Here is a 16877-nt window from a genome sequence, read left to right on the forward strand (position 1 = left end):
ATGTGAAGTCCTTTATACACTTCAATGCAAAGGGGCTAAACAAATCCAATTTTATTGTAATCATCAAAAAATATTTTTTGTCATCTACACAATACTCCAAGTGTGATCTCACTAACATCTCATACAGTTGTACCCAGTACACTGATCAATGCATGCCAAATTACCTTTTCACCACCCTGTCAACCTGTGTCGCCACTTGAGACCCTCAAGTCTCTGTTCTCCAGGGCCTAACAATTTACTGTGCAAGACCTGCCCTGATATAACAGAGTGCGGTCAGAGGTCCCTACCTGCTTCAAAAGGACATCCATCATTTCAGTGCCCAAGTTGAGCAAGGTGATCTACCTTGTGGAACATTCCCATCATCTGGGTGCTGGCACTGACGCCTATTGTGATGAAGTGCCTTGAGAAGTTGGTCATTTCAGGGAATAACTAGACTCACCTCAATTCATCTCCCATCACAGCAGGTTAACGACAGATGCCTTTTTGCAGACACTCCATTCTGTCCTAAATCACCTAGACCACAGGAACACCTGTGTCAGGCTGAAGTTCATTGACTACACCTCAGCGTTCAACACCATTGTATCAGCAAGATTCATGACCAAATTAAAGAACCTGGGACTCTGTCCATCTCTCTGCAACTGGATCCTCAACTTCCTCATCGGCAGACCTAGTGTGGATCGGAAGCATCACCTCCTCCATGCTGACCGTCAACACACTCCAAGGCTGCTTGCTTCATCACTTATGCTATTCCTGTACATCCGTGACTGCGCAGCCGAGTTCAGTTCCAATTTAATCTACATTTTGCAGATGACACACTGTTGTTAGTCGAATAACGGGAAATGAGGAGTCAGAAGTAAGGACAGAGATTTAGAACCTAGTTGGGTGGTGACAGAACAACAACCCTGCTTTCAACATCACCAAGACCAAGAGACCACTAATTTGTCTGCATTGGTGGGAAGGAGGTGGAGAGGGTCAGAACATTCAAGTCCTCAGAAGACTTTTCCTGGAGCCAGCTTATCAGGGCAACCATGAAGAAGGCACCACTGGGCTTCCTGCTGATGGTTCCTGCAGCTTATTTCATGCTCATATTCTAACATCTGCAGTCCCCTGTGTCTTCACGTTACTCCCTCATAAGCTACAGACAGGTGAACTCACTCGAATGGGTTTCATCTGTGCTAAAATATGTAAAGCCTCAGGGATTATTGGTCATTTAAATATTCTGAGCACTCCAAAAAATGTGTCTGGGAAAAGCCATCCCCCAATCTCTCTGTTCTGAGTTAACAACTTACAACTGTCAAGCATACCTTGTAGCCCCTGGAGAGTGAAATCCCGAAGTGGTGATTGGTCCATACAGAAATGTAGGATTAAAGTGAAGCATGAATTAATTTTGATGCCCAGTTATTGTGTGGGCAAGACAAAAGTAGGCTAGACAAACAGGGTGACCGTAGTTAATTAATTTGCATGTGCTCCTCCAGAATTATGAAATCTAAGTAGGACGTAAGCATTCTCTGCAAAGCCTTTAAACGTTGAATGGTTTGAATATTTTGACTGCAGTACCTCACAAATGCCTGAACTAAGTTCTCTCAGAGCATGCCTACTTCACAAACTGAACCACCATCAAATCATCGAGCTGCTGACTAGCACCCTGCCTCCCAGGTTACTTATCTCCTGCTCAGAATCATCACAATATTCTGCTTTTTAAACAAAACTTTTCTGAGGAAACGGACATGTGTCCAACAAAAGTTTCAGATCAAAATCAAGTTGCAATCATTCTGATAATCAGCTTGACTCTGATTTCCACAACTTTCAACTCTTCTAGGAAATAGCTAATAACGCTCAGTTCAGAGAATAGAATTGAAAATGGGTTTCTTTAGGTTAGTGCCTTGTTCAACTTTATCCTGAGCTGCAAATTCCATTTTACAATAGCTTCCAGAATTCACATTTAAACAGTGTGAGAACGCTGACTCTCCGCTTCTAGCCAAGAAATGATACCAGTGGTATCAGGCGCAAGTCTAGGTTTCATCCTAGCTCATGAACCAAGCTAATGGACAGAACAGAATAGCTCAGTGGTAGCCTTCGCTGCCTCTGTAGGAAGATTGTCTGACAGACAAATCCAACGGAGTCTGAAGCAGCTGTTCGGTTTCATCTGAATCTAAAATTGGCCTCTGGCGCAGGGCACACACTGAAAGGAAATCTACAAAATGATAAGACAACCTTCTCTTACCCAACTAGAAATGGTAATAAAAAGGCATACATGGGCTTTATTTATACATGTTTTTCCCCCCTGCCATATACAAGTAGAAATACAGTACAAATCTGATTATCCGAAATAGGATTCTCCAAAATCCTCATTTATCCAAAATATTTTAAAAATTTTGGATAAATGAGGATATCCAAAACAAATCAGAAATCCTTATTTATCTGAAATTTTTGGGAGCTGAACTGACCTCACAAGTTAAAAAAAAATTCACCTGAGATGAAATTAGAACGATTGCTCTTGTTTCAGGTAACTCCCTCCCCTCTCTCATTCCATTTCTTCTTTACCTTCCCCTATTGACTTTTCTCCCCGACTCTCCCTCTCAAACTGTGTGCCACTGTCTCCCAGCCACAAGCAGTCTGAAGAATCCCTTATCCCAGCATCATCAAGGAGAGCTCTAATGATAGAGATCATGGTTGCAATGCAAATAGCAATGCCTTACTGTTTGATTAGACTTGGCTGCCAGCAGGGGGCTGACACACACACAGTATGCAAGAGTGGTAATGGAGACATGCCTCATGGCATGCCTCATGGTGCTGTTTACAACAACTTTAAAGTAAAGAATCTTTTCCTTCATCCATGTGTTGTCTAAGAGCTCACACATACGAATACAAGAAGAAACAAGAGCAGCCTCCTGGGCAGAAGCGGGACCTCAGGCTTAGTGGTGTTCCCTCCCCTCCCCTTCTCGGCACAGTAGAGCTCCCCGACTACGACTCCGAACCCTCCCCTTGGCCTACTATCAAACACTGGACTCTCCGATGCATGGGTGCAGTAGGCTTAGCAGGAGAGGATTCTGAGTTGTGACTCGGGCCTCGGGGTCAGGAGTTCTGGTGACCAGGTGGACAGGAGCCCGCCAACTCACCAGAGAGTGCTCACCAGCCCAGGAAACCTCCCTGGAGATCAGCGACATATACATGTCAGGGATCAAATGTGGTTGGGAGGACTCAGTGATCGCGATGGGCAGCATTTTTTTGGTGAGAATTAAACATTATTTTTAATGTTTAAATAGCTTTCCCTTGTTGTTTAAACACTCTAGAAGTGATATGCTGTTGCTACTGGGCTGTTTTTTAAAAAGTGACCAGTTCTCCAAAAAAAGTTTATCTGACATAGGCCTAGTCCTGAACTTAAATGGAATTACTGTCTCATTCACAGTCATGAACAATCTAATCCATTTTGTCAGCAGTAGTCTGTAGTGAATCCACAAAGAATTCCTTCATTTCTTCATCCACTGTTTCCACTTTTCTCTTGGTATCCCCTGCTTTGCAGCACTTTGCAAAACGATTCTTCTTTCCACATTTATAGCCAGGCTTTCCATATCTCTGCACCTGCTGCATTTGGTGTTTGAGCTTACCACTCTGGTTTGGAAAACCATATGCACTGTCATGTCTATATTGTGCAGCTTCTTAGCTTATGCTCATATGGTCTCTGCTGCCCTACACATATTCACAACCTTTTCCAAAGTCCAATCTTTTTCATGTAACAGTCCAAGTCCATTATCTGGGATTCCACAAACTATTCTGTCTTGAATGAGTGAATTTTTCAAATCTCCAAATCCGCAAGACTTTCTCAGGGGTGAAGCTTGGCTAAGTATTGGTCGAAGCTCATACCTTGTTTCTGGTCACAGGAGAAAAACTTGAATCTGTCAAATGTGATGTTTTTATTGCAACAAAATACTCCTCAAATTTTGTCATCAGAGTCCAACGTGAAAGCTGTCTCATCAGTATGAAAACTGTTATAGATGTCCAAGGCATCTTAACTCATCACGTGCAGAAACATAGATGCTTTCTGTTTATCATCTCCCATCCCACCAGCTTCTAAATAAATATTGAATCGCTGTTTAAAGTGTTTCCAATTATTGGCTAGATTGCCAGTAAACTGCATCAGTGTGGGAGGTTTTCACTTATACATGCTTACAAACTATTGTCTTCTCTTACTCAGTTAGACACTTCTTGTTCTTTCTAGAAGAACGACTTTACATGTCCTTAACTCTTAACTGCTTCAACCGACTTCCAATCAACTCTCATCATGTCACTTCCGCTTTCTGCCCAACCCCACCCATTGCATGTTGGGAAATGTAGTTCTTATCTACATGCAGAATAACACAGCACCCAAATCACAACACCTTAGCAAATGAGAATAAAAATGAATATTTAGATGTACTCACAGTTATGGCCCAACAAATCCTCATCTTTCAAAACATACAGAGTGATTTGAAAACCTCCATGCGCACAAAGGAAGAGAATGCTGGTTCCCAGCAGCGCCTTGAGCAGATGACCAGTGTGACCTAAAGGAAAAACAATGCAGTCATAGCCAAGGAATTTCTTTATAACTATTGGAATCTTCATCAAATAAACCAAGACCCATGCAAGATGCGCCTACAAACAGGAAAACCTCCCTGAGCCAAAGTCATAGTTCAGACTCACTTCCTGGTTTGCCAGCTGCTTATCTTTTTCTACCAGGAGAATTAATTCTGGCAGGCACATATCCGCCATTGTTCAACCCTCCATTAGAAGCAAGGATGACAGACTAGGTCGCAGTTTGCAGAGTCAGATCTAATGTTCAAGGCTGGTTTTTGGCCAATCATTGCTGGAAAGAATACAAGCCAAGAGATACAGTAACTTTACTTGTGGGGGGCTACAAGAGACGAGTCTAAAAGGAAGGTTTTGGAGCAACCAGGAAGCCTCTATCGTACTCAGTCTACAGCCATTCTTTTACTACTAGTTATCAAGAAAGCTACAGCAGTTTCTGGCAATTAGACCTTGCTAATATTGAGGAAAAATGTTCCTGATATGGTATAATAGTACTCACTTTGTATAGATTTATGAAACTGCCATTTCCCCTGGAAAGGTACTGCAACATCCTGAAAAATCCTGTCGGCCTCCCACATGGTTCAGATCCAAAACTTGAGCTGTTGCTTGTTGATAAGCACTTCTAAATCTCGCCAGTTAAATAGGACTAAAGTTCATACACACTTTTATCCCGGAGCAATCTGTTTCTTTCACAGGTCGAAGCAGAAACTACTTACAAGTATTTCACTCATTCTGCTCACAAAGGACCAGTAATCGTTCCACTTTCTTTCTCTGTAACACGTACCTATATCTGGCCTTAACAGCCTGTTGACAATCAATGCTCAGATAAACCACAGGTGTATAATGAATGATCAATAATGAAAGGATGCAATTTTTCTGTCCAACTTCATTCTAACCAGTATGTTACTTGATTGACAGTCACCTTGTTGATTTACCAGCCGTCCTCAGCACCACACTCATGGAGCAAGGGGGAGAGAGAAACATGGTTGCCCAATGTCAATGGAAGGAAAATTTTGGAAATTATATTGGAAAGAGAAAAGAATAACTGGATTGAGTAGAAGCAACATGGATTTATCAATGGAAAATATTGTTAGATTAATCTGCTTCAGTTTTTGAGGGTGTGATTAGTAGAATAGGTAATGGGACAAGTGAACATATCAGAAAACATTCAAAGTTGGTTTCAAGATCAAGCTGAGCAGCAAAATACAAAAGGGATAAACTTAGTGGCAATGTTTCCTGGAGAATGAAGGGTTAAATAAGTAATGATAAAGGAGTATTAAACAAAACAGAATAAGGTGGCGCTGATTCATTAGTCAGAACTGTTGCAAGTTGGTTGATTTCAAAAAGATTTCAATAGCATCATTCTTAAGCATCTGCAATGTGTAGTACGGTTTAAAAAATACAATAATTTTTTATTGTAACAACATCTTCGATTGGCTCAGAGGCCACAAAACATTAAGTTTAAGTTTTATAAGCATCCAAACTTTTATGGCCTTCAAAACCTGAAAACACTTAAATGAACTGGTTTTTATTCTCTAATTTTCCCACAGGAAAACACCTTGTGAAGTACATTTGCTGGAACCCACCACCAACATCCCATGCATTACACTTTATTCAGAGATGGCTTCTAGGTGTTTATTACCGAGTCATGTTTCAAATTGGAAACATTCCTTGCTGTGCTCCATAAAGTATTAAAGAAGATTTTTACTTGAAAGAACTTGTTCAAACATGGAGTTAAATTGGCAAGGCCAGATCTCTTGCTCACACCTTTGTATCCAAGATTTTACTTCATCCTCCCAAGCAGGATTAAAACCGTGTCCTCTACCTACTGTAGGTGTACCATGTGGGATTAGTCTCAGCCAAAACGCCTTTCACCTCATGCACACAATGGGAGGGCATTTTCAACCATGAAACCCATGGTCAAATTAGTTCTTACAACTTGTTTGATTTGGATTCTTGGAGCTAATCCTGTGGCAGCTCCAAGCATTTATACTATTTTTATATGGAATTTGTGATTGAGCTATTACCTCTGAATAGATCCTAGCAACCACTCGCACAACTGAGAATAAATGTGTTGATTTGCCATGTTTAGCACCAAAGTCATTCTTTAATATTGCATCCAGCCAACTTAATTCACAAACTTTGACCAAAAAATAAAGTCTGCCTTCAAGAGAAGGTTAGCAATCTGACCACAAAAAGCAGACATAAAAATTAAATAACAGAAAAATATGCTTTTATTCGAAGGGATAATGGTTACCAATAACAATCATTATACGACTTTACACAGACTTAAGTTTTGGATCTTAGAGGGGCTTGGTGGAGCCAACTTCAACATTACCTTAAGCCTCTGATAGCTCAGTGGTTAGAGTTCTGGTCTTGTAAACCAGGGGTTGTGAGTTTCTTCCTCACTGGGGCCTCATTTCTGTGAGGGGGCGCTGGACAAAGTGGTGACTCTGTCTTCCTTATGGTAGATAAAATTAAAGATTTTCATGTACGTTACATTCTAAATCTAGTATTACATGACAATAATGGAACCTTTACCTTTTTGCTTCCACGCGCCTTCTAATCTAGACCTAAAACCAAAGCCTTTTGATTCAAAAGCAGGTACACCATTATAAAGGGTTAAATAAAAATAATAATTTCTCATTTTCATTTCTAATCCCTTTCATGCAATCTTTTACATATGATAGATCTAATGTTGTCATATACATAAGTATAGTGAACATTTGCCCAGCATTCTTACTTGCTCCAGCCAAACAGGCACTTCATTAAAAAAACTCCAATGAAATACTTAGAATTACCATACAGAAAGATGTAAAAGGTTAGTTAATATTCACAGTTACAATAGTGAAAGAAAAAAAAGAGTGGCATTTCAATAGTGCACACAGGTCTTTTTGCTGGTGTTGGAGAACACCTTCTTGTTCTTTGCTTATTCCTTGAAGAAGGGCTCAGGCCAGAATCATTGGTAATAAAGCTTTACCTCCTATGAGACCAGTTGAGTTCTTCCGATATCTTGTACAATGTCATAACAGCCGAGTTCCTGGACTCATTTCTTTAATTTTTGAAGGCCAATGTACCAAAAGTCCTCTTGACAACCTTCTCTACCTGCAACACCACTTTTAAAGAATTGTGCATTTGTGTTCCCAGGTCCTTCTGGGAGCCTGCAATTCAAATATTTTCCTCTGATGAGCAAATTTTGCATACCTTTCTTTTCCAGTAAATTTAGTCCATAATTACCATATGACCTATAAAATTGGTAGATCTGTTAATGACATCACTTCAAGTCCCTCCTTACAGATTTTTCAACAAAAGTTCATTGATTCAACAATATCCCGAGGAGTCACGTGATGGAGTAGTGGCCGGACGGTGAACTCCAGCCCTCTCCAGAAAAGTCGGGAAAAACAAGAGAAAACACAAAGGCACAGAAATAAAAGTTACAGAAAAGTGAGTATAAAGGTGGAAAGAAGATGGCGACAAAAAAAGAAAAATCAAAAGCAACGGTAAGAAGAGAGGAAGAGAAGACAAAGGAGGAAAAAGGTGAAGGCCTTACCTGTCCGAAGAGGCCCGCTGCGGAGAGAGAAACCCGCTCCCTCAGGTCGGTAAATAATGGACTACAAAAATGGCTCTCAGAGCCGAGTAAAAGTGCGCAACCGCGCATGCGCGATACTTCGCGCATGCGCGATGCGAATGAAAAGAAACACACCGACGGGAGGGGGGACCAGCTGGGGAGTCGATCTCCACAGCCGGCAACGACAGCTGCAGAACACCTGCAGCAAGAAGAGACCACAGAAGACAATAGAAACAAGAAAGAAGAGGAGGAAAGGGCAACAAAGAAACAACAGATGGTCAACCCAGAGGAAGAAGAAGAGGAAGAGTATGGTGAAATAGAAGAAGAAAAGAAAGGCAAGGTAAAGGATATACTTGCTCTTATTAAAGGATACATGGAGTCATTTAAAGAATGGCAAACACAGGAATTTAAGGATTTAAGAAAAAGAATAAACAACACAGAAGAGAAAATAAATAAAATGGAGATGACCTTAACAGAAATGGGAAAAAAAATGGACAAGATGGAAGAGCGGGCAGTAGCAGCAGAAATGGAGGTAGAAGACTTAAAAAAGAAATTGGAGAAATCTAATAAAAAAACTAAAGAGACACAAGAACTACTAGCTCAAAAAATAGATACAATGGAAAACCATAACAGAAGAAACAACATAAAGATAGTGGGCCTTAAGGAAGATGAAGAAGGCAAGAATATGAGGGAGTTTATAAAAGAGTGGATCCCTAAGACCCTAGGATGTCCAGAACTACAGCAAGAATTGGAAATAGAAAGGGCACATAGAGTATTGGCCTCTAAACCACAACCACAACAAAAACCAAGATCTATTGTAGTAAAATTCCTAAGATATACTACAAGAGAAAAGGTACTGGAGAAGACAATGGAAAAAGTAAGAGAGGGCAACAAACCACTGGAGTATAAAGGGCAAAAAATCTTCATTTATCCAGATATAAGTTTTGAACTCCTAAAGAAGAGAAAAGAGTTCAATACAGCAAAGGCGATTTTATGGAAGAAAGGGTATAAATTTATACTAAAGCATCCAGCGGTATTGAAAATATTTATTCCAGGACAACAAAACAGACTATTCTCGGATCCAGAAGAAGCACGAAAATTTGCAGAACAATTACAAAAATAGACTGAGGGAGGAAGACGGGTAATGAGAGTTAAAATGATCATGATTGATATGTATATGGGTAAAGACAAAAATAGACTGAGGGATGAAGACGGGTAATGAGAGTAAAAATGATCACGATTGATATGTATGCGGGTAAAGAGGTATAAGAGTGAATAGAGACAATGAGCATACATGAATGTATCTGTACTTAGAGGAAAATATAGATAGTATAGACAAGAATTAATAAGGGAAGGTAATGGAATAGAGAGAATAAGGAGGGAATTAAAAGAGTGACCTTTGTGACATATGAAAAGTGAAATCTTTTCTGGGGGAGGCGGGGTGGGGGGAAATAGCGGTCACTGCAAAATCAGTTGACGCTTGCGAGTGGATTCGCAAATCCAAATGGAGAGGGGAGATGTGGTTGTCCGACAAGAGATAAAGGACAACTCAGGAGGTGAAGGGAAGATTGGGGATAAATAAGATAGAAATAGGAGAATAAGGAAAATGTTAGATGTTGTAGGAATGTTGTCTTATAAAGAGTTGAAAATAAGAAAACAGAAATGGAAAAGGAGGAAAGGTAATGATGGAAAAACGGAAAGAGAAGATAAACAAAATATAAAAGGGCTACGCTGAACTATATGTCTTTAAATATTAATGGAATACATAACCAAATTAAAAGGAAGAAACTACCAAATTTAAATGAATAAATGTATTCCATTAGAAAAAATAACGTATTGGTTAAGAAATAATATTGAAATATTCGAACAAGTATAGGAGCCTTACATTAAATACAATAGCGAAAACCTACTGGGGACAAACATTACCTAAGTTGATGGAAGGAGAAGGAAAGAAAAGAATGGACTCAGTAGAATTTCTGGTGTAATTTTGTTGAATGACAACATTGTCTGACTGGCTTAATGCAACCTAGATTGTATAACTAAAATGGATGAGAGGGGGGGTGGGGGGGTGGTTTGGGAGGAAAGGGGGGGGGGAGAAAAAGTCACTGTATATGTGTGAAAAAGAAATAGTGTATATCATGGCTAATGTGATTTATGGTGTGAAAAATTAAAAAAATTTAAAAAAAAAACAATATCCCACAATCCAGCATATCAAGCCCATTTTGTTTCATATTATACATTACATTGAGTTCACCAGATATTTGCTCTTTCAAAAGACCACTACAGGCAAATGGCCTCCTTCTCTTCTCCAAAATACTGGCACACATTTGACCAAGAACATCCTAACCTTCACCTTGTCATTCAGGAAGGTGAAGGAAATACATTACATCAGGTTTTATCTAAAGCACTGCCAAAGCAATGTGCTCCACCCTTCACATTGAAATCTTTGGCAATATTTAGAATTTGTAGTGAATTTCACTACAAGCCATGAAACAAGCCATGAAAGACCTCAACAATGAAGACGCTGTTTACACACGGTACCGCACGGATGGCAGTCTCTTCAATCTGAGGTGCCTGAAAGCTCACACCAAGACACAAGAGCAACTTGTCTGTGAACTACTCTTTGCAGATGATGCTGCTTTAGTTGCCCATTCAGAGCCAGCTCTCCAGCGCATGACGTCCTGTTTTGCGGAAACTGCCAAAATGTTTGGCATGGAAGTAAGCCTGAAGAAAACTGAGGTCCTCCATCAGCCAGCTCCCCACCATGACTACCAGCCCCCCCCACATCTCCATCGAGCACACAGAACTCAAAACGGTCAACCAGTTTACCTACCTCGGCTGCACCATTTCATCTGATGCAAGGATCGACAACGAGATAGACAACAGACTCGCCAAGGCAAATAACGCCTTTGGAAGACTACACAAAAGAGTCTGGAAAAACAACCACCTGAAGAAACACACAAAGATCAACGTCTACAGAGCCGTTGTCATACCCACGCTCCTTTACGGCTCCGAATCATGGGTCCTCTACCGGCATCACCTACGGCTCCTAGAACGCTTCCATCAGTGCTGTCTCCGCTCCATCCTCAACATTCATTGGAGTGACTTCATCACCAACATCGAAGTACTCGAGCTGGCAGAGTCCGCAAGCATCGAATCCACGCTGCTGAAGACCCAACTGCGCTGGGTGGGTCACGTCTCCAGAATGGAGGACCATTGCCGTCCCAAGATCGTGTTATATGGCGAGCTCTCCACTGGCCACCGAGACAAAGGTGCACCAAAGAAGAGGTACAAGGACTGCTTAAAGAAATCTCTTGGTGCCTGCCACATTGACCACCGCCAGTGGGCTGATATCACCTCCAACCGTGCAGCTTGGCGCCTCACAGTTCAGCAGGCAGCAACCTCCTTTGAAGAAGACCGCAGAGCCCACCTCACTGACAAAAGACAAAGGAGGAAAAACCCAACATCCAACCCCAACCAACCAATTTTCCCTTGCAACCACTGCAACTGTGTCTGCCTGTCCCGCATCGGACTTGTCAGTCACAAACAAGCCTGCAGCAGACGTAGACATACCCCTCCATAAATCTTCATCCGCGAAGCCAAGCCAAAGAAGGAGTGAATTTCACATGGAAAAGTCAACAAAACAGGATTCTCTCCAAATACCTTTGTGTGCTTTAAGATAACTAATGTGACATGGAGCAAGTTCAGTGTGTGAAAACACTTGCATGAGCCTTATAACTTTTTGCTACATGCACTAATTTAACTACCACTCGAAATTCCAACCCTATTTTATTTTTAAACTTAAATATGATTCCGTTTCGAATATATTCACTTAGTTTCAGTTTGTATTTCACTTGGAAATAAGATACTCTTTGCCATCCAATTATATAACAATGTAGAAATCTGGGCAACCATTGCAACACCTGTAGACCATATTATCTGGTGTTTCGTTTCTGCAGCACAAATTTAAAAATTTCCAAGTATTTCATACAGTCCCAAAGAATACTCAGCTTTAAGGTTTATAACCAAATATTGATTTGTCCATACAATACATTGACATTTTTTCTGTTTCTTTTAGGCATGATTGTGTAACATATGTTACAGGGAGAAGAAGAAATCTACATGAAATTGGATCTTTTTTTTGAAATAGAAAATCATAGAGCTCAAATTTTAAATCTCAAGTAAAACTGCATCTGAATAATTTAAAATGTTCAAGTTAAGTCAATCTGCTGTTATATTAAATAAAATATTTGAAGGGCATCTTGGCAGATCTATTGTCGAAGGCAGAGGAATATCAAATTGGAGAGATATAGAGGGTTTACTAAAAAAGCTGGGCCTCAGAAAGAAAGAATAAAATCGTTATTTAAGAAAAAAATCTAAAGTGTGACTTCTCAAGGCAACCAAACTAGTGGGAAAAGAATGGGGATGGAAAGGGCTGAGCTTGAGGATGGAACGTTTGGTGCGAGGTTCTACACCTTGGGAAAAGGGTTTGAAAAGGTGGTGAAAATAACAAAGTGAAGCATGAAAGTCTGCCAATGCTGTGATTGTAGTAAAAACACACAGAAATGCTGGAAAAACCCAGCCAGTCTCACAGCTTCTGTAGGAGGTAAAGGTATATGGCCGATGTTTTGGGACTGAGCCTGTCTTCAAGGAATATGCAGAAAAACAGGAAGGCATATGAATAAAGACTGAAGAATGGCGGGGGAGGAGTTCAGACCCACAGTAGTTGGATATGTTAAGGTAAAAATTGTTTTCGCTCTGTGAAAGGAGAAAGAGACAGAGAGAGGCACAGAAAGGCTGGGGGAAATGCGTCGAGGGAGGAAGAAACTGCGGGAAGAGGTGCGGGGCAATTAATGGGAAACCAGAGAAGTCGATGTTAATGCCATCCAGTTGGAGGGTGACTTGATGGAAGATGAGGTGTTCCCTCCAATTTGCAAGTGCTCTCAGTTTAGCAGTGCATGAGACCATGGACAGATATGTCAGCAAGGTAATGGGATGGGGAATTGAAATGGGAGATCCACGCTATTGCGGCGTTCAGAGTCAAGGCGCTTCAACAAAACAATCTCCCAGTCTCTCCGACATAGATGAGCCCTGCACTTTCACAGGTGAAAAGTTGCTTCACTTGGAAGGATTGAAAATAACAAGAATTTTACATTTAAATTACAAGATATCTGATAACAAAGGCCAACTGAAAATCACTGATTAGTTTCAGTCTAAAAAATTAAAGTAACTTCTCCTGCATCTTGAACAGGATTCAGTGAATGGGTAGTACCGTTAACAGAACGGGAGACAAACTGGAGTTAATAGTGGTAGATGATAGGAAATAGGGGCAGTGAAGAGTACTGTGAATTTCAACGCTGCCAAAAAAGGACATGAATGAGGCATCCAAATTAATGAGTTGCAAACAGCTTTGATAATATAGACTGGAGTCTAAAAAATAACTCCATTCACTCAAAGGGACTGATCTGGTCCAAGACAACCATGTTCCAGCAGCAGCCACCTGCATGAAACACATAGCAATCAAGCACTGGCTGTCACTAATGGGCTAGGATAGCCATTATCAATTTTTGTTTTGGCTGTGACCCCCCCCCCCCCCCCCCACCGAAAACTCTGCTCAAAGTTTATGGGTCCCTTTCCCTGTGAAGCAGTCAAGTTTACTTAGTTTCTTCCATACTTCTACCAACTGCATAAAAAAAAGAAATATTATATAATTTCAGTCCTTGCACTCACACCCCCTCACACCCCACCCCCGTGCTGTGGCTCCCAGGCTGGTCTAGAAGAACAAAGGAAAATGGAGACAAGAAAAAAATGCAACAAATTTTAAAAAATTTAAATTTGGACATACAGCGCAGGACAAGGCCCTTCTGGCCCACAAGCCCTTACCGTCCAAATGCCCCAATTAACCTATAAGCCCCATAGGTTTAAGGATGGGAGAAAACTGGAGCACTCAGAGGACATCCATGGGGAGAACATACCAACTCCTGCAATAGTGTTGTATTAACCATGCCACTGTGCTAACAGTACAGATTCTAGCAACGGAGAAATATGAAGCCCCAAGGTGCCAACACTGGCAATAAGTTACAAATAGGGAAAATGAAAACTGTAAAACATAGTGAAATCAGCACATTTTACGACTGCACATCAAAATGAAGGTGGTCAGAATCAATGTTCACTGTCAATCTGAGAAGATGGAAGAAAGGATAACATTTACTGTGGAGGAAGAGTATGGCACACTAGACTTCCAAGGAAAGTACGAGTGACTCTGAGATCGTAACCCACCATAATTCCTGTAAGCGAATAAAAGGAAGAGGATTTCTACAGATTTACCACCCTCTGGCTGAAGAAATTCCTGTGCATTTCCATTCTCAGCGGACGCCCTTCAATCTTGAAGTTGTGCCCTCTTGCCCTAGACTTTCCCACCATGGGAAGCCACCTTCCTATATCTACTCTGCCAATGCCTTTCAACTTTCTACATGTTTGAATGAGATCCTCCCCACCCGCCACCATCCCTCCCCCCATTCTCCTAAATTCTGAGTACAGACCAAGAGCTGTTAAATGTTCCTCATATGATGAACTTTTCAATCCCAGAATTGTCCTAGTGAAAACATCCTTTGAATCCTCTCCAACTTCAGCACATCTTTTCTTAAATGAGGTGCCCAAGACTGCTCATAATACTCCAAGTGAGGTCTCACCAATGCCTTTTAAAGGTAAGAGGTTGAGTTAAGATTTAATAAAGGGCTGCAACATGACTGGTCTGGCCAGGGAAGAAGGGCTGTTTCTTTGAGAACTTGATTCAAGCCTAGAGACACAGATATAAAATGTTGGAAAAAGGCAGAGGAGTTTAAGACGTGAAGAAAAACTTACTCTGTTTACAGAGTGTGACCATGAACTAGAACTCAGTCCCTCACAGGCTTACAAAAGGGAAATAGATGGCTAGTCGAGGGAAAATAATTTATCGGGTCTGCGGTAAGAACAATGGAATGGAATTGATGGGATGGCTCTACTAAGACGCAGGACAGACTCAAATTGGCCAAATAAAAATTGTTATAACACAGGACACAGTTTACAAGGCGGAACACTCCAGATGCTCCATGTGCAACCTCCAATAATTTTCACTAATTTAAATAGTTTTGTAAATTAAATGATATTCTTGATTTAAATCATTCAGCTGAATTGAAGTTGTCCAAGAGCTGGCACAAAATTAAAGCAATTCATGGGTTAATTTTTCACTAACTTTACCGACCACCTGGAGGAAATTTGCCTCCACCTACAACTGGGCATTTTAAAAGTTGGAAAGTTTTGAATTTCAGCACGGACAAGGAGACGATGGAAGTGAATTTACTTCCAGCGATTTTCCACTGGAAAATGAATCATTAGTTTTGCTGATTTTTAAAAGGCCTGTCAATTAAATCCATAAACCAGTTTTATACTTCTTCAGCTTCCAAATGTTCAAATTTTATTTAAAATAAACACAATTGAAAACACAAAACCAAAACCTATTTCTTTGCAGCATCGTAAGTTATTGTATTAAAAATGCCTTAAAGTTGGAAAAATTCCAACACGTTAAAGTTGGAAAAATTCCAACACGTTAAAGTAAAAAAAAATCAATGGGTGAGTCATGTAAAACATCATAAAAACTTTTAAAACACACTTTTTATGTGAAACTTTTAATCAAAAGCAAAAAAACCCAAAATTTAGCACTGCTTAAAAACAGTTCTTTTAAAGATCTTTGGTTCTTAACTTTTTTCTTTCCACTCACAAGTAATCCCTTACTAATCACAGAGCACCCATGGCATAGGGATTACTTGTGAGTGGAAAGAAAAAGGTTGAGAACCACTGGGTTAGATTTTACTTGGTTTTGCCAGCAATCCAACAAAATAGCCTCAAGCATTTCTCAGCACAAGAATTAGTAAGTTACTGAACTACCATGTGAATGGACTTCCCAACTACAACCATCCACTGGACTCCCCATGGGATTTAACTGGAGAGAGGCAGAGGTCCCCAATGTTCAACTGCCTGGGGATTTCAGGACTGTGGGAAAGGCAGGAATGAGCACAGTTCTATTTTTTTTTTAAATTGTCTTTAATAGAAAGCTTCTAATTAACTAAAATAAAACTTTTTTTAAATTTCATTGTTTGCTATTTTTAAAGGTATTTAAATGAATTGACTGCGAGAAACATATATTGACACATTTGACAGAAGGCAAAGCCAGGGAAGACTTTTTCCAGGCCATATTCTGACCCGCTAAGGCTCTGCCATTATGGGGTTTCTACAAACCCTTGGAAGACACCAGGACTAGTAAATGATGATTACCAGAGAAGATGTTCAGAGGAATGGGGATTTCCAAAAAGTCCAGATCATAATCTTGCAATGAGAGAGATATGCATCATTTTATTCAATAACTGTCATGCATTATGAAGTTCTGTTCTCATTTACAGAAACTCAGATCTTTCCTTGAACAAGGACTGGGTGGCATGGTTAGCAAAACCATGAGCTCAATGCTTTTACAGCAGCAGTGACACGGGTTTGAATCCAGCACTGTCTGTTAAGAGTTTGTACATTCTCCCTGTGACCTGCATGGGATTTCTCTGGGTGTGCTCATTTCCTCCCAACCTTGAACAGGTACAGGACTGGTAGGTTGACAGGTCAGCACAAGTTTCAATGGCTGGAATCGGCTTCTACCGTGTTGTAAATATTTTTTAAAAATAACGTACTTGGTTAGTGACAGAAGTTGCATCACACT

At 40.5% G+C, this 16877-nt stretch overlaps 1 protein-coding gene across 4 annotated transcripts in view; it reads right to left on the minus strand.

Moving 5' to 3' along the window:
* piezo1 (piezo type mechanosensitive ion channel component 1 (Er blood group)) overlaps positions 1-16877 on the minus strand; it is a 250838-nt gene that overhangs the window by 158101 nt on the left and 75860 nt on the right. For all 4 annotated transcript variants that reach the window (XM_069901252.1, XM_069901253.1, XM_069901254.1 and 1 more), the window contains exon 3: positions 4422-4541. In XM_069901252.1, the coding sequence (XP_069757353.1) occupies positions 4422-4541 (120 nt within the window). The remainder of the gene's footprint in view (positions 1-4421; positions 4542-16877) is intronic.

This window comes from Narcine bancroftii, chromosome 10 (genome assembly GCF_036971445.1).
Source record: "Narcine bancroftii isolate sNarBan1 chromosome 10, sNarBan1.hap1, whole genome shotgun sequence".
NCBI lineage: Eukaryota > Metazoa > Chordata > Chondrichthyes > Torpediniformes > Narcinidae > Narcine > Narcine bancroftii.